The 21,702-nt window shown below is 38.8% G+C and overlaps 1 protein-coding gene across 2 annotated transcripts in view; it reads left to right on the forward strand.

The window, feature by feature from the left end:
* Positions 1-8,250: 8,250 nt before the first annotated feature.
* Positions 8,251-21,702, forward strand: part of rapgef5a (Rap guanine nucleotide exchange factor (GEF) 5a) — a 42,109-nt gene continuing 28,657 nt past the window's right edge. For both annotated transcript variants that reach the window (XM_053333847.1, XM_053333846.1), the window contains exons 1-4: positions 8,251-8,394; positions 17,538-17,588; positions 20,012-20,118; positions 20,611-20,732. In XM_053333847.1, the coding sequence (XP_053189822.1) occupies positions 8,251-8,394; positions 17,538-17,588; positions 20,012-20,118; positions 20,611-20,732 (424 nt within the window). The remainder of the gene's footprint in view (positions 8,395-17,537; positions 17,589-20,011; positions 20,119-20,610; positions 20,733-21,702) is intronic.

Raw genomic sequence — 21,702 nt, forward strand, 5'->3', positions numbered from 1 at the left:
CTTATGTCATATCATGACGATATCCAAAATCATTTATCAACAAAGTCTGTAACTATAAATGTATAATATTGTTCTACTGTAAAAGATTAATGTTCACATCAAAAAACAACAATGCACATATTACACATGATTTACACTTTTTCCCCCTAAGTGTTTGCTTAGTAGACACACAGAGTACTACAAAGATTATGCTTTAAAACAGTTGAACATTCAACATTCACAGATATAAAATTGTATTCATATGAGAAAGTATAAGTTAATGTATCAGATACACACTCTTTTGAGTATGAAATGTATGTTTACATGACATACAAGAACAATCCTACAAAGCTCATCACTCATCATGTTATATAGCGCAAAGAAAGAAACATCTTACAGGTAACCAGACCTTCTGCACAGACTTGTTCCAAAACCACACAACTAGCTAACCAGTCTGTCATCATTAACAACACACTCTCCTGGTTGTTTCATTTAAATCAAGCATGACATGTTTCTATTGCTGGGAGGACAGAGTATGACTGACTTCATGGATCAATTCACAATTTATTTTCCAGCAACTTTCATTCACCATGTCTCACTGTCATTGCAGTGACTACTTCTGCCTATTTAATATTTAAATATTTTAATCAAAGGTGGTCAGGTTGCTATATCATGTCTGATTACATGCACTGACACAGTCATTATAACCCAGAGTGATGCTGTTTCACACATTAGAGGAAACTCCGTGAAAAAATGGGGAAGATATGGCTGCAATAACAAGAATGAGTGTTCACTATTTGAGAAAGAAATGTGTTCCCCACAGTCACTAGCCGTACAAATGAATGGCCTACTTGATCTACTGCCTAACTGAACACCCTGTATACAGTGTGACATGTTAGTGTAGTCATCATGTCAAAAACGTACAAATGTAATACTAAGATGCCAAAAATAGAAAATAAAAAAAATCCCCGAAACACTGTAGTCAAACGTGAGAGCCATTTATAGAAACAATGAAATGGGAATGTCTGTTTTTGGCTAAGACTAAGACAGTGACTATTCAAAGTATTTCACCACTGTGATGCAAATATATATATATATATATATATATACATATAACAGAAATTCCAATTTTGCCATAAAACTTTCCCTCTCATTGATTTTCGGCATTGCTTTCTGTGACCTAATACAACCAGGGATAAAAGATTATATACTGTAGACAATATGGTAAAAAATCTCTGGCTATTGACAACCATCTCACAGTATCTGTCATTATATTGTCTGTCTCATTTCTCCTGTAGCAAACATATTTGTAATATTGTAAGAATGCAATAAACCTGCAGTGTAAGTATATCTGAAATTTAAATTGAACTCTTACAGTACAAGTACAAGTAAAAACTAGATATGAGTGGATGCCTCTTTTTATCATTCATATGAGTGAACACTTTTTCCAGATATTAAAACAAATGAAGATTAGTTTTGCAATCATTGGAAACATGGAGTCGTTAACAGTTGCACATACCTCTGTGATTGAAAGTGGAGAAAGTTGGAGGATTGAGGGTTCCCACAGAATTGTAACAGTCATTTTTAAAATAAATAAACAAATAAATAAATGAATAAATGAATAAAATCCTGTGCTCAATGCTGTATCTAGTCTAAGATACCTTTTCTTACAAAAGACAATATGAAAGACAGAGTGCAGTATGTGAGCACTGTCATCTCTCTAAGCTCTCTACTCTCTTTCCTCTCTCTTTCCACAAGGAACTACAGCATCTGATCTTAAAATCCCTGATTTGTTCAAACCTCGGGCTCCTAGTCACATGCTTTAAAAATCATCAGAGTATTCAAAGCGACTGCACTGATCAATGTGATTGCTGAAGAGGTTGGAATAAAGCCTGTGACATTGAAATGCAGTTCAGACTGCAGTTCATCTGGGCTGCTACTAGATGGCAATCTTGCAGTAACTATGATGATTGAGTTTCGACCTCATTGACACGCTGAGGGAAAATGACTGTTTAGTGCTTTGCTCGAGTAAAACAGTCATACAATAGCCTTTTAATCAACTCAGCGAACCACCTTGATGTCTGTTAAGATGTTCAATAATCTATGTTCGGAAGCAAAGGTTGTAGAGTTATACAGTAAAACTCATATGATGTCCACAATGTAAAAGCTGAGAAGAATTGTTGAGCTATTTCATTCTAAATCAAAATTATCAACCTGATGATAGCGCTACATGGCAATTCAGGGGATGACCAAAGTGGGCAGGTTTCATCATCTGGGGACCTTGAATGTCTGTACAAACTTTCATGGCAATCTAATAGGTGTTATATCAGTAATAGGTGATATATCAGTCTGTGGACTGAAAGTCATATATATCAAAGTGGTGGACTGACCAATACGTGTAGTGTGGCTAAAGAAAGTACTTCTTAAACTTAGTCTGTTATGCATGGGGCAGGTCAGTTGCCGTCAAGTGCACAGAACAGTATCAGCACTCTCATGGTGCGAGCCTTTGCTTCCTTCTTGCTTCTGTTCTTTTATACATGACCTTATCTGTCATACTGTGTTTAGTTATAGCTTCAAGTTCACTTTAATATGGCAGTCCTCTCCTCAGTTTCCTTTTGATTCTGCTCCATCCTCCTGCCTTTTTCCTCACTGCCCTGCTGGTGTCTCTCCTTTCCCATCCCTCCTCTTATCCTGCACACTCTCCACTCCTCCTTCTCTTCCCCATCCCTTTGTGCCTTTTTCTCAAGCCACTCTGCTTTTGCCTCTTCTCCCCTCTTTCCCTTCCTCTGGCGCTCCTTCTTCTTCTTCTTCTTCCATGGATGGAGAGTTCCATAAGAGACGAGAGGAATTGTATCTCCACTCAGTTCGCCACAGGCACTCTTCAATATTTAATCAAGAGAGCATTTGTTTGAAGAGAGCTCTGAATATGTGTGTGAGTGAGTGATAAAGAGAGATGTCTGACCATGTGTGCGTGTATACTGTATTTGTATGCAGGAGAGGGCCACAAAGACAGATAGAACTGTGTATATTTGTGCGTGTGGTGACAGTTTTGGGATGAAAGGCTTCCTCCAGTCCTTTGGTAATTGGTTTACTATCTCTTTCTCCATGCCCTCTTTTCTCCACTTTCCCCTACCCCAATAATCAATTCTTCTCCCTATGCATCATCATGTAAACCTGCTGTACTGTACAGTACTGTGTGCACTACTATGCACATGGCTCATTCATTCAAATGCTGTACTATCAGGTTAATTTGATTTTGCTGTGTGTGCATATGTGACTCTGAGCGCGTGTGTATCAGCGGCTGGTCTCGGAGGTCCCTGGGGACTGCAGAGCAGCATATTTCATCATCCTCCAGACTCGGCACAAGAAAGCCCATAGACCGCTTCTCTTCTTTTGCCTCTTCAGCAATTCAGCAAACTGTGTGTTTTCCTTATTTCTTTCTTTTACTTTTAAGGCAACTGCTGGTGCTGTGAGTCTAAAAACATTTGTTGCTTTTTTCAGACTTAGTGTAGAGCTATTGATGTGCTGCATGCTAACTCCTCACTGAAGTCTTTTGTAAAGTAGCTTCTGGACTTATGTGGAGAAGGATTTCTGATTATCGTTGTCATCATCAGTTTGCTAGGATCATGTCCAGTGCTGGTGTGTGTGACCAAAATCTTCAGTTTGGTTGTATTCCTCGGATAAACAGTTCAGACTGAGATTGCAGTTATCTACACAATGATCTGAAAAGGGATTTATGACCTCAAGCTCTCCATAATTGTGTTTAGCCCTCCTGTAGCACTTTGGCAGATGATGGCACCGATGAGGCCAGAAATGAGATTGTTTTCTTTTGCAGAGTAGATCACAAACACAAACATTTGAAAACATTCCATTATAGATAGATAGATAGATAGATAGATAGATAGATAGATAGATAGATAGATAGATAGATAGATAGATAGATAGATAGAAAGACAGAGAGACAGACAGACAGACAGATACTATATTGTCATTGCAAATAAGATACAATTTAAAGTTGTTTAGCATTCCCCATCCCAGCAACATACATGGAAATAAATGTATATTTAAAAAAAAAAAAGTATATATTAAAGATAAATAAGTATATAGATTTATAAATATTAGAGTGCAACAGTATTGCCATATATATTGTGCTTAGTCCCAGGGTGTGTGTGGGTGTGAGTGAGTGTGTGTTGGGAGAGGTTCAGCAGTTTGTCAATAGCTCTTGGAAAAAACCTGTCTTGCAGTCTGTTTGTTCTTGAATGCAAGACCCTGAGCCTTCCTGAGAGGAGAGTGGTGAACATAGAGGGACCTGGGTGTGAGGGGTTGTTCATGATATTTTTGGCTCATTTGTGAAGGCAGCTTGACTGGATTTCTCTCAGGTTTGGAAGAGGGGAGCTGACAATCCACTGTGCTGTCTTAATGAGCCGCTGCAAGACTCGCTGTTGCGTTGCAGTGCAGCTGGAGTACCACACAGTGCAGCCATATGTGAGTGTGCTTTCTATGGTGCAGCAGTAAAAGTTCTTTAGAATGTCACTGGGGAGTTTGTTGTGTTTCAGGGTCCTCAGGAAAAAGAGGCGCTGTTGGGATTTCTTGATGAGGTGTGAGGTGTTCAGGCTCCAGCTCACATCCCCCATATGTGTACACCCAGGAATTTGAAGCTGGCAACCATTTTTACTTACTGTCCGTTGATGCTCAATCCATTGTGGGTTTTTTTTCTGAAGTTGAAGGTCATCTCTTTTGTCACTGTCTTGAGGTGCAGGTTGTTGTTCCTACACCACATGGACAATGTCTGGATCTCCTCCCTGTACGTCTTGCACATCACAAGCAGCAGTGCTTGTGATGTGCACTGCTGCTTTGCAATTCTTAAATGCATGTTTCTCTATAAATGCAGCATGTCGAGCTCTCCACAGAGTGCTCATACACCAGCCCTGCAGTGTGTCAAGCCTGTTTGCAACATCAACGCACAAACTCCAATCTGAGTGCCAGCTAAACTGCATTATGCCTGAAAGTGAAATCAATACTTTACAATATTTAATCTTGAGCCTACACCTCTCAACAACTCCAATACCAACAGCTTTTCTCTTTACTTTTACCACACCTGTTCTTACTGTTACAATACATTTAGAAAGCTCACTTATGTACAATACAACAGTTGCTGCTGACATGCCTTACTATTTTTTTATTAGATGTATTAATGTGTAAATGACAACACACCAAGACAGATACAAACCATGTAGCACACAATGGAAAAGTAGAAAAAAACAAAAGTACACCAGTGCAAACTAAACCTATAAATAACAGTTTTTTTGCATTTGGACATATGCAGGAGCATGCCCACTGAGGATATCTATGTTTAGAAATGGCTGCACAACTGTAAAAAACAAAAAAACATGATTTATTTATTGTGCTATGCTCAATTAAATCAGTTTGTACTGTCATGCAAGGGAAAACAACTTTGTTGTGTATAATGCTACACCCAAAGTTATCAGAGACATAGTTAAATGGTCTATGTCCAGTATTGTTACAGGAAAAGTGACACTGCCAAAGGAGAAAAAATAAGTCATGATTGTATTTCTGTGTTTTTGTTCCTTTCGCACATTTGAGTCTGGATTCAGCCCCCAACTTGGGTTTAATACATGAAATAATTAAATGTTACAGCAAACTTTAGAACAAAACTAAAATAAATATGTTTTTTCACATGTGTGTGTGATGTGTTATTCAGCTGCCAAGCAGCATGTATGCTGGCCTGTTATCTCTGACAGTGATAATGTTGGTATAATCTGAGTCCCTGAAAGGGTCCAATTATTCCATATTACAAGTCATATCAGAAAACCAGACTCGACATCTGAGTTATACAACTGAAGCCACTGCACTCGAGTTGAACTCTGCTCGGCTTTATGTCATCTAGCATATCAAGCACAGACCCCCTTAGATCTACTGAATTCAATTAATTCTCTTTCATATCATGTTCAGTTGAATTCTTTCATCAAATTTCATGTATTTTCACCCTCCTCCTCAGAAGACCCTGCACATTTTCAAGCCATATACCAAATTTCTTCTTGTCTCATGACTTCTTCGCAGCACATGTAAAGCAATAACAAGATACAAAAAGCAAATACATGACATGTTGCATGTAAATGGCAACAAACTCTAATAAATGAATAGGTTAAAAACTAATCTGTACAAATAAAGAAGCAGGCAGAGAACAAAAACATATACTGAATAAAACATGTAGGCTCTAGCAGCCAATGCAGTTGTGTAGGCTGCTGCACAAACACAGGATATGGAGAGTACATTTTAAAATGTTTTTCTTATTGTCAACAAATCTCGTGTTCTGAGCCAAACCAACAATGAAATCATACATACAAGCCCTGTGCATGTTTGCAAAGTCTGTATATCTTATTCCTTTGTGCTGTAGACCTCCGTTGTTGTCCAACAAGTATTAAAAACATGTCAATGAGCCACAGCGCTGTACTGTGTGACATGTTCCTTCACCCCAAAGATTACAGTTACTCTGGTTTCTTTAAGAACATCTGCAAAGACTAATAACAGCAATCGTGTTTTCATTCTCAGGAGGAAAGTTCTGTGTATGGCAGACACCACTGGGAATGTGTGTAGAGCTTCTTGTGCTCAAAACCTTTTGAGCAAATACATAATTTTGACAACTTATGACAACATAAAATAATAGTCACATTTATATAGGCACCTTTTTTAAATGTTGGTTCCTGTTGTACAACTTGAGCAAGTTCATAGGCCAATAACTGTTTGTTTGGGTTAGGAAATTATTTAAAAAATACTTTTATATTTTCACATTTGTATTTAGATGGTGAGAGGAATATTTTGGATTCTTGAAATAGCCACAGAATAGGCAGTAAGCGTTGTGAAGGGACCCTCTGTGTTTGTCAAAGCTGCCAGATATTTACTTCTCAGTAAACACTTATTTACTTCTCATAAAAACAAATACTGTACATCGCTATGTGACATGAAAATGTTAATACTAGGGCCCCACTGATACTAGATTTTTGAAACCAACATGGATATTGATACTTGAGAGTTAATAAATCTTATAACAATTTATGTGCAGATGTTTTCTTTGTTTTTTTTTACCTTGTTAATCATTTTGGTTGTTAAAGAAATGAGACCAGATATGTAGTTACATAATGATTCTGATTCAGACTACATTATTGTCCATTAAGTTGAAATGAAATGTAAATTCATTTTTTGTTCTACCATATAAGACAACCCACATTATACACTACATATGTTTGCCATTCTGTTACTGTAATGTATTGTTCCTTTTCTGCTGACCTATACAATACACTGATAACCTTGAGTATCAAGTATTCAGTTACCAGTATTCCAATATATGAAAGGCATACACTATCACCAGCATTTTATGTAAATATACTGCCTCTAAGAAAGGAAGAGGAGAGAGTTTTAAAGTACTCTATTAGCATTATGAAATGTATCATGAACATGTATAATAGGGGAAACTACTGTCTGTGTCTCATCTCCAACAACTCACAGCCGGAGCCATGCAGGATTGAGACCCTCTCACGTTTCAGCTCACCTGTCTTTTGCTTCAGGTTAAACTGGAATGTAAAGTTCCAGTCTCCAAAGCCTTAACACACTGTCAGCACAAAAATACAACTCAAAAACCTGCCAAATCCCCTCCTGAATGTATCCCACTCACCCACACCCACACCCAGATAGGCTCTGTGGCTGCTCTTTGTTTACCTATGGAAATTTGAGCCAGGTAATGTGATGACGTATACCCACCCCACCTCCCCCAACGACTTCTGTTGTTCTTCGCATAAAACTTGGAACTTATGACTCCTACATAAACATTACAATGACGCGGACGTTTCAAATGCACCAGTAGGCTAATGGGGAAAATGTGACGGTTTTAAACGCACCTCGAGCTTTTTCCTTTGTCAGACTGGTCAACGAATGAAAGGTGGAAGTGATGCAACGTTTCTATGCACCTGTGACCCACACACCTACACACACACACACACACACACACACACACACACACACACACACATACATACACATCAACCCGATAATACACAGTAGGACGCGCGAGCCATTGGGTGGAGCAGCAGCGTCGCGTGCTGCGGAATACAGGTCGTTAACGTTGCACGCGGGTAGGTTGCAGATGCAGGTGGGGGGAAATGGCGAACGGGCACGGGCGGCTGTGCACCTTGTGAGGATACAGTAGTGGCAGGCGGGGGCAGCTCGAGGACAGACGGGAGAAGGAGAGGAACCATGGAGGACTCGGAGCCCGCAGAGGACGGCTTGTTGGCGGGCTTGCGTTGGAACCGGAGCGCACGGGACCAGGCTCAGCTCAAGCACAAAATCCGGGATCTACCGGGGCTACTGAAGCACGGACTGCACCTGAGGAAGAAGAGCGTGAGTATTTTTAAACCGACAGCTGACTGACTGTCCGTCCTTCCGTGTTTGGCGTTTGATGAACGTTACCAGCGGCTGGCGCAGGTTTTTATCTTTACAACAGCCTGTTTATATCGACACCGTTTTTTTTTTTAGGCTGAGGCTGTTTTGTAACCCCGTCACGACTCAGGTGTTTTCATTTTGTAAGCATTACTGTCGCAGAGGCACCGTGTATGTGTGAGTGTGAGTGTATTATTACATCCATAATAACCAGAATTGCTGTTGGACACCATACCTTCACACTCCGGTAGTCAAGGCAACACCAACACCACACACACACACACACACACACACACACTTTACATAGCCTGTACTCAGTATTCCTATAGGCTGCAGTGTGCAGCTACACAGAGATTCCTGTAGTAGTGCTGCAACTGTCAGTTATTTTTTATTATCATGAATGTGTCTTTTAAAAAAATAAATAATGATTATTAGCCATATAATGTAAAAAAAAAAAAAAAAAAGAAAAGAAAGTGATCACAAGTTGTTGAAGCCTGCTGCTGTAACATATTCAAATACCTTGTCCAACCAACCAGCCACAACTCAGACATTCAGTTTGATCCAGAGAAAAGCAGCAAATCCTCACACTGGAGAAGCTGCCATTATCAAAGAATTACACGGAGAATACAATACAGTATAATACAGAATAGATTTTGCTTGATTAAATGATTTCAGTGAATAGTAATCGATCTGAATTCTTGCATATTGATTCTCAGTTGATCACCTAATTGATTAATTGGCCGAATATTTTAGTTCTGATATGTTGTAAATGAACTAATATTTCTATATCAGCTTTCCATATCCTAATGGCGCAAATTTGTATATCAACCGTCCCTAAGAGAAGAGAGAACACCCACACGTTGTCTTTTACCTTGCAATAAACTTTATTAGAGATAAAATGTTTTGTTCCAGATCTTCATAGGGTAAAGCTGAGGGCGAACGAACATTTGAGACAGATTGAGCCAATAAGGGTCCATGAGCTGTCAGGCAATCAGTCCCACAGTCTGTATGCAACCATCAGAAATCTATCTCCTGGGCACTCTGTCTCTTTTTGTGACGACTGGTCAACTAAGCAGTAAATGTGTGTGACTCCGAGTGCCCTGATGTGGAAGGAACACACCTGACAAGTCAAATAGCTGCTCCAAGTGTCAGCTCTGCTCATCTTCATCATCGGCAGCAGCCAGAAGAAAATGTGTCCCTGTTTCCCTCTGTGGGAATCAGAGACAGAGTGGCAGGACTTTCAGTCCCACCGGGGCTTAAATGTGCTAAAAATACACAACATTTGTGAGCGTATCAGCTCCTTGAACCAAGGAGATGAACAGTTTGTCATGTTCTATCTTGTTATTTTAAGTGATGTTTAAATGACCTGTGGTTTAAAGAACCGTTATATTCATCATACCACTTGTCTGATTTAATGTGATTAAATTATCGGGTAACAAATTAGCTCCAGTAATTCTCATAATGAATTTCAGAATAGAGTATGCAATAATCTAAATAAGAGTCCAAGAAACATGATTATAATCAAACCGTAAGGCATTGATGAATGAAGGGATTACTTTTACTATTGAATCTTACAGATGTGTCAAAATGATATACCGCCAATAACATCAGCAGCTGGATTACACTGAAAATAGTAGAGTTACAGACAGTGTGTCAGACAGTTAACTGTAGCATGTACCATCCCTCTGTTTTTGTTCATTGAAGGGAAGGAAAACAAGGGAAGACTGAGTAGCTGAAGAAATATGTTGATTTCTCCCCCCCCCCCCCCCCCCCCATCTCATCTCTTCATCTAGCTCAGTGCCTGTGTGCTTGTGTGCATGTGTGGGTGAGTGTGATGAGGCGTAGGTAAGTAGTGTAAAGGTATGGCTGTTCTGGCAGACTGGTTCTCTCTCTAGACACTGGCAGTTGCCTACGCTTCACCTGGCACACACACACACACACACACACACACACACACACACACACACACACATTAATATAAAATAACCTCCAAAAAAGGGTTAGCAAGGAAGTGCCATGGATTGTTTTAATTCACTACTTTGCAAAATAGCACTAAAATATATATTGGAAACGTTAAAAAGAAAAAAAGTACTGCAATGGAGCAGCATCTGCACTCTTCTTTTTTTTTTTGTTGATCCATGGAGAGTCTTGAGCAACTGTTTGTTTTTGAACTAATATTTGTTGCCCTGCGAAGAGAAGAAAAAAACTCCCACTTGAGATAAGCAGTTTTTCACATTACCTCATGTGCTGCTTTGATGTTTGCAGACAGCTTATGAAATGAATTCAAACTATTGTATTGCACAGAGCTGTCTCTCGCCTTTGGTTTCAGCTTGCAGCAGCCTCACCTTGGAGAATCCTGTCTTATATTAATCCCTGTTGTGACTTCAATTATTATTTATTCAATTATTAGTCCTTTATCGGCCACAATATGATAAGCAGAAAGATTTGCTCTAATGAACACTTCACCTGTTTTTTAACTTCAGTCACCAGGGTGAAGGTAGAGATTATTAAATGTAGGGCAAGATAGATGCCCCTGGACCCAACTTGTAGACCTGACTGGTAGTATTTTGTGCCGTTGCCCAACATTTCCAACAGGATCAAACTAACTCCTCAGAAACTACTTTGACTTTGGAGTTTTGATTTGTTTTTACTGATAATGCTAGCAAAGGGAGCAGGAAACACTTTCTGTCAATGTTCAGGAATGTCATGATTTTGTAAATTGCCACAATTCAGGTTCAAGATGTGATATTTGCGTTTGCAGATGAACAGAAGAAAATTGAATTTCTTCAGTCTAGAGCTGCAATGATTAGCTGATAAGTTGATGGACAAATTTTGATTATCAAATAATATTTTAGTCATTTTTTTAAACATGTGGCATTTTCTGGTTTTAGCTTCACAAATATGATGATTAAAGCGTTTCATTGTCATACATGATAGAATCTGAATATCTGAGTTTTAGACGAAGTAAGACATTTAAAGAAGTTGACTCTTGTTGAAATTATAATGGGCCTTCTTACTGTGTGAAGATATTTTATAGACATAATGATAATCATTAGTTGCAGCTTAAATGAACACACACCAATAAAAGAGATGCAGAAAACATAAAGTATCCTTGGAACATCTAAAGAAGTAAAGGAGATGGATGAAGCTAACATGCTAGCAGCAATAATATATTTTTCAAAAAGAAAAAATTGCATTTCCATTTTAATCATACTATATGCAGTCACAGTTCCTCCTTCTTCCCTCTACTTTGTATTGATATCTGGCAGACTTCGCACTACACTATTGCCATGGGACATGTGAACGTGTATTATGAAAATGTTGCTGCAGTTGTAACCAAATCCATGAAAATGGAAAAACCTTATTATGGGTAAAAACTTCTAACTCAAACCCAACTTACTTACAGAACTTATGTGACCCATTAATACTGTATGTGTACAGTATGATGCTCTATATAATTTAGACTATGAAATGAGATTATAAAACATAACACACTAATAATGTAAGCCATCAGACTTTACAATCACTGTGTCAGAGGAAAGTTGATGATATTCCTCAGAAGATGATGTAATATCTGTATTATACATGCAGTGGAACAGTGGCCTGTGATGTGTTTTTATGTCTGCCAGCTATATTTCATATCCATAACTGCATTATACATTAATATAGGAATGATGAAAGGGTATGTGAGGTGTGGAGAGAGACTCAAACCCACTTTACACTCACACACTGTATAGACACACATACACACACTTTGTCATTAGCACCTCCATACTGCAGCAACCTACATATTCATATAAATACTTAAAGTATGATTTCTTCAACAAAGAAACGTGCGCACACTAATTGTAGCTTATACGGCATGAAGAATAAACAATTGTTAATAAGACATGCAGACAGCAAAAGAACCAAAAACATCCAAAAGACAAGTCAACGTTAAATACATCAACATATCTGTACTGTACCAGTAAAAAGTGCAGTTCTATAAATGGTGATTATTCCTAAGACTACTATTAGCTTTAGTTTCTAACATATGGCCATTTGTTCTTTTTCAAAATAGTCAATGTTGAGATACTGTATTTAAAAGTTGGAATGTTTTTTTCATTCAGGGATTTCAATCAATTCACACAATCAGTTCACAAACAGAATAAACATGAATCATGCATAAATGATTATTAGATACTGTATAAAAAGTACTTTAAATCTAAGGATTAAAATATGGAGAAATCTATTTTCAATGACATCCAATTGAAGAAGACATAATCATGATCAAATGCAGATCACATAAAGTCCAAAAATATTCTTGTTTATTATTTCCTGAAGCCCACAGTCCAAACCCCAAGATATTTGGTTCATCATAGAGGACCAAAACCCAGCCAATACATTTGAGGATCTGCAGAGAATGTTTTGGCATTTTGTGGCCCACTAGCAGCGTGGCTCTAGGGACAGCAATTTCAGTGAGTCTAACACTTGTGTACAGACTGGAATATTTCAACATCTATTGGATGGATTGCCATGGAATTTTGTACAGACATTCATTGTCCCCAGAGGTCAAAGCATACTGTCTGATGACCCTCTGACTTTTTCTCTAGTGCCACCAAGAGTTTGACATTTTTGCTTTTAAGTGAAATATCTGGAGCTCCTCATGGGATACATTTGAAAGACTGGTGATGCTCTGACTTTTCATCTAGTGCCATCATCACTTTTGCTTATGATAAATACCTTTTTGTCTTGGGCTAATTAGCCACAGTTAGCATGCCAACAAGCTAAAGAAAGATGGGGAACCTGATTTAATATTAGCTACTAAACATCCCATGTTAGAAGTATCACTGTGAGCATGGTAGCATGTGGATGTGAGCATTTCACTCAACGCACCACCATGCCTAAATGCAGATTCATAAAAGCTAGCATGGTTGCAGACTTAGTCTTGCTTGAAAAAATCCTAAACTACCGATCAAATCATCAACTGATTGTTTGAACTCTGTTTTTTGTTGAAATGCCTATCACTGGCCCGAAGTGTTAGTAAATGAAAGGTCACATAGGGCAGCAGATAGATATGGGCACGTGGGATTATTCATGGTTTTATGAGAGTGCATTTATGTATGTCTGTTGAGCTGTAGCTGCTTTGATGTCTTCATTTTGACTTCCTTGTATGACGAATCTGTCGAGGAGTCGACAGGAGCTTAGTGCGAATGTGTGTGTGTGTGTGTGTGTGTGTGTGTGTGTGTGTGTGTGTGTGTGTGTGTGTGAGGGGGCTTGTCAAGCATACCGTGCTACAGCTCTTCACTGTGCTCAGCAATCTAATCTGAGAGTAATCCATTTCTTGCAGATAATGACCCCGCTCCCTCCTGCTCCCTCTCTTTCTCTCTCTCTCTCTCTCTGTACACACTTTGAAGTCATCACACAGATAAGCGTGTCAGCATGTGCTCTCTCTTTATAGCCCTAATTTCTCTTCTCTTCTCTTCTCTTCTCTTCTCTTATTTTGCCATCGGTGTACTGACAGCAGTGAGCAGCACACCGTGTGATGGAGGACAGTGTGTCTGTGCAAAGAAGAAACTGAAGCACAGACAAAGACACTCGTAGGAACATGGCCAGCAGACATTTCTCTCGTTGTGTGATACAGTATGAATGAAACCCCTGCAGCATTGGCGTGTCTGAGTGTGTTTGTGAGGGGAGATGATGGTGGAGAAACAGAGACCTTTCGAGAGATCTGTGTTCACCAGACAGAGAGACAAAGAGATGGAGAGATAAGATAGAGCGACCAAGACAAAAGAGAGAAAGAAAGAGCAAGACAGAGCTCCGTCTTGCTCTTCCCTCGTTTGTCGAGAGTCAGAAACAATTTATTTAGTCTGTGTGCCTGGCTGGCTGGTGTGCTCTACTTAAGCCCCAGTCCAAACACTGCACGTCTTCACAGACAAACACGGAAAAAAGCTTTCATCTTTACTGATATCTAGGAGGACGTCCACACTTTTTTGAAAACATTTTCCAGTGTGGAAAAATCTGAAACATTTTATTATAACGGAGAAAAATCATGCTTTTGTACTATCGGTCACCTCCAACTGTCTCTGTGATCACTCGTTTTAAATGTCAGTACATCTGCAACTAATAATTATTTTGGATTGGGTTTATTTTCTCTGTAAATGTTTTAGTCTGTATAATGTCAGAAGATTGTAAAGAAATGCCAAGAAACAAAAACAAAACAAAGAAAAGCAGGAAAGCCTCAGAATTGAGAAAGCTGTGAGCTGTATACACTGTTTGGAAAATGACGAACATTGACTATTTGAGTCATAGTCTGGTCTTAGCTACACTTCGGCCCAACACACAGCACAGATGCATTCAAGTGTAATCATAAAATGGTGATTACACTTGAATGGCATTACTGTTCGCCTGGTTATCCCTTTTAGGAGCTGTCATCAAATCACCATTTTTTGGTTATTAAGCTGTCTAACAACAGAATCAGGAAGATACATAAATGGAAACAGCTAAATTGTGAGTTGAGCTGTTTTAAATCACAGTAAAGGTAATCACAGACAGCAGGAAGGGGGGATTTAGCCATTAACCTATGATTTAGGTGTTTCAGATTCAGATTTAGCCAATTTAAGGCTGGGAGTGCATGTGTTTCTTTTTATAATTGTATGGATTATGAAGGTAGTGTTTATGGTTACCAATGGTTACCTATAACACCTCACTTAATGTATATCTACAGTAACAGGTGTACCTTCAGAGAACTACAATTCAAGCTTTAGTGTGAGCCCAGTCTTAATCAAGATTAAGCTGTAATATATAGTCACTGGCTTTGGATAAGTGTGTGTATAATTGTGTATGTTCACTAACTTGTCTGTGTGTGTGTGTGTGTGTGTGTGTGTGTGTGTGTGTGTGTGTGTGTATGTGTGTTAGTGAGACATACCCGACAGTATCATCGCTTTAATGAGGATCACACACACTGCTTCACATCTCTCTAATCATCCCTCTATTTCATTTTCTTTCGACTCAAAGCCACAGCAGTGCATTTTTCTCCGTCTCTGTCTTAATCTCGCACGCTCTTTCCCCCCCCCTCCCACTATCACAATTAAAATGATCTCTCCATCTCTCACCGCCTCATCTCTCTCCCTCTCCATCTGTCATGCTCATATCCCCCGTCATATATTCATAGGCTGTAGTGAATTGTTCAGCTTCCCTCTATTCTTTCTCCTCTTGCACTCAAACTCATTTATGTGTCTTCACCTACATTCATCTTCTACAGTTGCTGAGGTGCTTTTCATTTGTTCCCTCATTTCATCTCTCTGTAGCTCTCTATTCGTCATCGTCTGGTGGTTTCTTATCATCAGCCAAAGTACAGCTGTGATTGCTCACACCGGTTTGGTTTTCTGTGAATGTTTCCGGTGGGAATCGAACCCACAACTCAATCAGCGATCCTGCTTTACAAACTGAGTTCAAAGCCCAGTTGCACTTCTATTACAAAATGTTCTCATCAGTCTGTTTTTAATTAACACTGGCAACGTGATCATCATCCTAATACAATTGTACAGTTTGTATTTTTACCAAGGGTGCTATACTCTGGTGTTTTCAAAGCAAATATCACTATCTGATATTTACTCACCCATGTCTGCTGATAATGATGCAGTGTTGCTCCCAGTAACAAAAGATGTTCACTGCCTTGGACTTTTTCATGTTAGAAGATTTTAGCAAAAAAAGTTAAATTGATGGCTTAATTACAGTTACAGTAGGTGCTTTAATTTAGGGTTTCAAGCTATCGTGTATATCATAGCTTACTGAGGCACTTTAACCATTGTTAATGGTATTACTAACACCTGTACTTTTCACACAACAATCAAATCAGACCAATCAGCCGTTAGACCAGCACCTTGATTACTCACAGGTTATCTCCATTCAAATTATAATGCAACCTCTAAAAACATTTGGCCGCAACAGTCATACTTTAGGTGTGCCAGTTCAAAGGGCTAACCGTCATTCATTGCTCTTTGTTTGCACTTTCATTGAGATGATTTTTTCTGCTTGACATCAAAGAGTCTGATCAGTGTCAATAAGTAATCATTAAACCACGGCAACTCAGTGTTGTAAAACAAAAAAACACACTGAACACTGTTCTAGGCATTGCAAAGGTTTAAAAGGTGTGAATCAGAAAAGAACAGATACATCTTAATCTGATCTTTAAAGTATTTTGAAGTAATGTAATGAATTGTTATGTTGGAATATTGGACACTAGACATACATTAGAAGTATATAATGGTTATTATATAATGATGTAATGTGTGATTGATTCAGTACTCAATATTAGGCATATACAGGATGAATAGCTACAAACAAACATGCAAATAGTCAATTATGTTTTATTGTTTGTGAGAATTTAAAAACCACACCTATTGAAAATTATTACCTTTAGACATTGTTGCTTTAGTTTGAAAATGTGGATGTGAAATATATGGTGCGATCGAGATTAGTCATTACTAAATCACATCACAATGTATAACATTGCAGTGAAATACAAAAACATTTATCCTCTACTTGATGTAACAGTTGCTATCATTTCTGTTCTTCAGATCTGTTTTATGATGAATGTGTCACCACAGTGTCAACTAGCTCCTCTGGCACTATAATAATCCATAAAGATTAAGAGTTTATATCCTGATAGGGGATGTAGAGGCACCAATACACCCAGGGCAAAGGCTATAGCATGGCATGATAGTACTATAGTAACCAAGAAGAGATTTATCGTGGTGTCACTTACATGTTATCATATGATATTGATTGTATTGGTTTAGTAGTAACACGTGCCTGAGTGAATGTGTCAGATTTCATTGATAAACCAAGCAGGCCAGATAATCCTCATAAAAAAACATGTAAAGTGTAGTTTGGCAAAATGTGTTGCATTTACAGGTGTCACTTCACATTAATATCACCTGCATTTGTGTGTATGTGCAATGGATGTACTGCTGTTGGTTTAAACAGAACCTCACTAATGTTTTTTGAATTGGAAAAACTGGTCTTTGTCATCTCACAGGCTTGTTTATTCAGTGTATTTACTGTGTGCGTGTGTCACTGTGTGTTGGCTCTGACTGCTGGTGTGTATTTTGTTTCAACAGCAATCACCAGACACTATCCCTGGCCCGAGCACTGGACCTACAGTACAGAAGGTAAGGAGAAACACACACACACACATACACACACACACACACACACACACACACACACAAAACACACACACACACACACACACACACACACAAAACACATACAAACACACACACACACACACACATACACACACACACACAGAGAGATGATGTCATCTCTTTAGTATTGCTACAAGGCAAAAGTGTGTTTGTTTAGCCCCAGTATAGGTGACATCAGTGATGATACTGGGGCTTTTCCAAGCTAGTTTCACCAACTGCACGCATGCGCACATGCACATACACACGCATGGGTAATACTTTCTATGATGCCTATGTCTATAATGTATTAAACATACATATAATGTGTTATACTCTTCTTAAAGCACTGAATGATTAATCATTAATATTACATGTTTATAACAATAATCATAACACATTATAAAGCCTCTTATAATGACTTATAAGGTCAAGTATCATAATACTTGCTGGTCACTCACTGACATTTGCAAGGGTCATAATGTATTATTATTTGTATAGTTCTAATACACTATAATCATTTTATAATGCATCAGAATTATTGTATTTTACTAATTTACTTTTATATCCTGGATATAAATGGAAATACAGTACTATATGCATGTTAAAGCTAAACTCTTTGCTCACAGGCAGTTAAGGAGATGCTTGCAAAAATAGAATCAAAATTGTGTGTCAGTTATATACTGAAGTACATAATGACCATGGTCAAGGTTTTGATTTGAACAGTAACTAACAAGTACCCTAATCTACCTTTTTAGGTTTTTCATGTAGTGTTGATCACTAAAACACACTGTCTCCTTGGGGCCTAACAAATGTATTCAATGATTTTCTTTCATCATAACACATTTGCAAAGAGCCTTTGAATATTTATATATGTTTACTTTAATGTTTCTTTTGACTTAATTACAAACAAAACAGGGATCCACTCTTGCTGTTATAGTCAAAAAATCCACAGGATACCTTTTTAAGAAGAGATGCACAATGTATAGGCAAGCAACCTGAAAAGACTCAGGAGTAGCAGGCCGGCAGTCACTCCACAGCGCCCAGAACCGACGCAGCGTGTGCAAATTACATGCAGCTAATGCTCTGTGGAACCAGCTGGACGATGACATAGACTAGATTGTGGAGGTGACTGCATGACAGCAATCACTGTGAACCTCACCTGGAAAGATTTGGAGAAGAGCAGGGAAAGATGTCAGAGGACATTACTTGGAAAAATCAAAGGGAGGTGAAGATCCAAAACATTAGAGCTGAAGACCCAAGGTGCCCATACAAGCAAGCAGGAGAAGAGGAGCGCACAAGCCTGGCTCAGCTGACATGCATCCTGAGAAAGAGGGTCATGATGTTATGTTGAGTGGAGTGGTATTGGGTTGGGTGGACCGTCATGAAAGAGCCCAGACGGTAACTGCATTCATAACCAACCCTTACAAGTTTCTAATGGGATGAAAATGCAGTGATAGGCTGGTGTGTTTGGTGGAGATATAGAGCACCACATGAAGCAGACATACAGCGACCCAGCAGAAGAGCAGGAGCAAGGGAGGGGAACATAGGAGAATCACCCCTGAAAACAAGCCATTGCTTTTGTGAGAGCTGGGGAGCAGCCAGTTGATGTTGGACCTAGAAAAGCAACTCATGTTCCCACAGCACATTGTGACCATCATGTTAAGATCTGACGTGGACTATACAGAGCCCTTACCTCGTTGAGTGTTGAGGGAGAGACGAGGATAATAGCCATCTGTTTTACTATTGATGTGGCAGATAGAGCTTTAAGGTAGCTGCGGCTCAAGAGAGGAGGGCAGAGTAGCTAGTTTGCCATCTGGATACAAGCTGGGCCACCTGGAAGAGGGTGTATAATGTTAAGTCCTGATGATTCCAGGAACATCACTGAAGATGTGTCCAGAAGTATCATGCTCTGCCCTTCTTCTATAAAAGTCACTGTCTTCAAGTGACTTGAAGTACAGTCTTTTGGGTGGGGTAAAACTTGAATTTGAATTGACACTGGAGGAAGTCTCACAAATCATAACAAATGAAGCCTCATCAGTCATTAAGTGGGCTTTGCTCTAGAGCATGTAAAAGGGAATATGAATGGAAAAACACAAGCAACACATGTCAACAGTGTAATTGAAATACTGTCTTATTTATGATGGTGTCAATAGCAGGATTATTGCAGTGCGTGTAGACACAAGTCAATGTTTCATTCCTCAGGGGGAAAGAAATTGAGCTGTCCTTGTGAGTCGGTCAATGACAGAGTAGCTACAGTAGCTCTCAGCAGTCTAATGTTCATGTCCAAAACAGTTCTTTAGATAAGAATTTTGTCATTTATGAATTGTTTATGATTCATATTTCAGAAAAAACATTGCAGACTTTTCAATAATTAATGATAATTTATGTGTTTGTGTGTGTGTCAGTCTTGCTCCCAGAGTTTTCCATGTGCTGGTCGGGCTGTGAGGAATGCCTTCCTCTCTCATGGACCATACCCAGCTAAAGACAAGATACACCTGGCCAGAATCATACGGTATACTTATGTGTGTTCTGTGAATCTGTTTGTAGGGCTGAATCAATGTGTCTGGTGAAGCATACACACTGAATCACCAGCCACAGTTGAGACCATTTCTGATTGGACATTTTACAGTGGACCACAAGATGGTCCGGGAATACATGCACTCATGTGCAATATACTGTACATTTAGTGCATACAGATGCATGTGAAAACCATGTGAACATCTGGACGCAAATATAAATAGATACTCTTAACCATCCTTGCACACACACGCACTCACACATATGTACACTAAGAGTTTATCTTGGGGGAAAAGCAGATGGAAAGTATTCAGTGTTCCAGAGGAAAAGGCTTACAGAGAACTAATGAATAATCAATGGATATTGATTAAATTAAAAAGACAAGCTTTGTGCCTGGGGAAAGAGGAGTGTGTATGTGTATGTGAATCATAACACTGTGTGGCCTTATTTGTGTGGTGAAAATGTACCTGTGTGTGTCTTTTAACAGACGCAGCTATGTGGGTGTAGAGCTGGTCCAGTGGCTGTGTGAACAGTGTGTGTACGTGCGCTGTCGGACTACTGCTGTGCGTGTCTGGCAGGTGCTGCTGGAGCTGGGAGTCCTGCTGTCTGGTAAAAACACAAGCCCACACACATACTCATGTTCACACTAACATGTCCAAAAGGCTGGAGGCGCTTCAAAATTCATACTCACCTTCCAGCAACATCAGCAACAATCTACAAATCTCTAAAGAGACAAATGATGAACCAGTTCACCAAGTGATTTCCAATAAAACAAAGAGCTTATTATACTGCCTCAATCACCTGCCAAGCACATGAACTCTTGAAATCTTGTCTAGCACAAATAAGTCAAGTCAAGTCAAGTCAAAGTACTTTATTATCATTGCTACAAGAACAGTGCCAATATCTTTCTGAGATCAACTTGCTACATGGTACAATGCCACTGGAACTGGGCTTCAGTACACTGTGTATCTAAGCCCCCCTCTAGTAATCTCAGTAATTATTCTACATTAAACATATTTCTTCATTAATCACTAGAAACTATTTACCAGAGGCTAAAATTTCACCATACACTAAACCTTCTAAGAAATTAGTAATTTTCACCACATTGACAGTATAAGCTAAATAAAATGTCTTTTAACTTGTGTTGAAACCACACTTAGTATGCTATGAATGACTCATGTTTGTAAAGACTTAATAATAAAAGACGCTCAATGTTTCTTTAAAGAATTAACAATCCTGATCCTCTTGAGGCAGACTGCTTTTGGACATTTTCTCGGTTCAGTAGTCTGGCTAATCTGCTATAACCGATACAAATAATTTATCCAGGTTTTATTGTGGGCACTATGTCTATTCTTTCATTAGAAGAAAGAAGTGTTTGCAAAAATAATAACAAATATTTTACATAATAACTTTTTACCAATGTTTTTTGACACTTTTTATATTATAGTGGTATAATAACTATAATACTGATTATAATAATTGGTATTTTATTATAAAGGTCAATAATAATTTAGGCAACCTCCATTTTAGTGCACCAATAAAAAATGCAAGTAATGCAAGAACTTTTCCTGACTCATAC

This window comes from Scomber japonicus, chromosome 15 (genome assembly GCF_027409825.1).
Source record: "Scomber japonicus isolate fScoJap1 chromosome 15, fScoJap1.pri, whole genome shotgun sequence".
Classification (NCBI taxonomy): domain Eukaryota; kingdom Metazoa; phylum Chordata; class Actinopteri; order Scombriformes; family Scombridae; genus Scomber; species Scomber japonicus.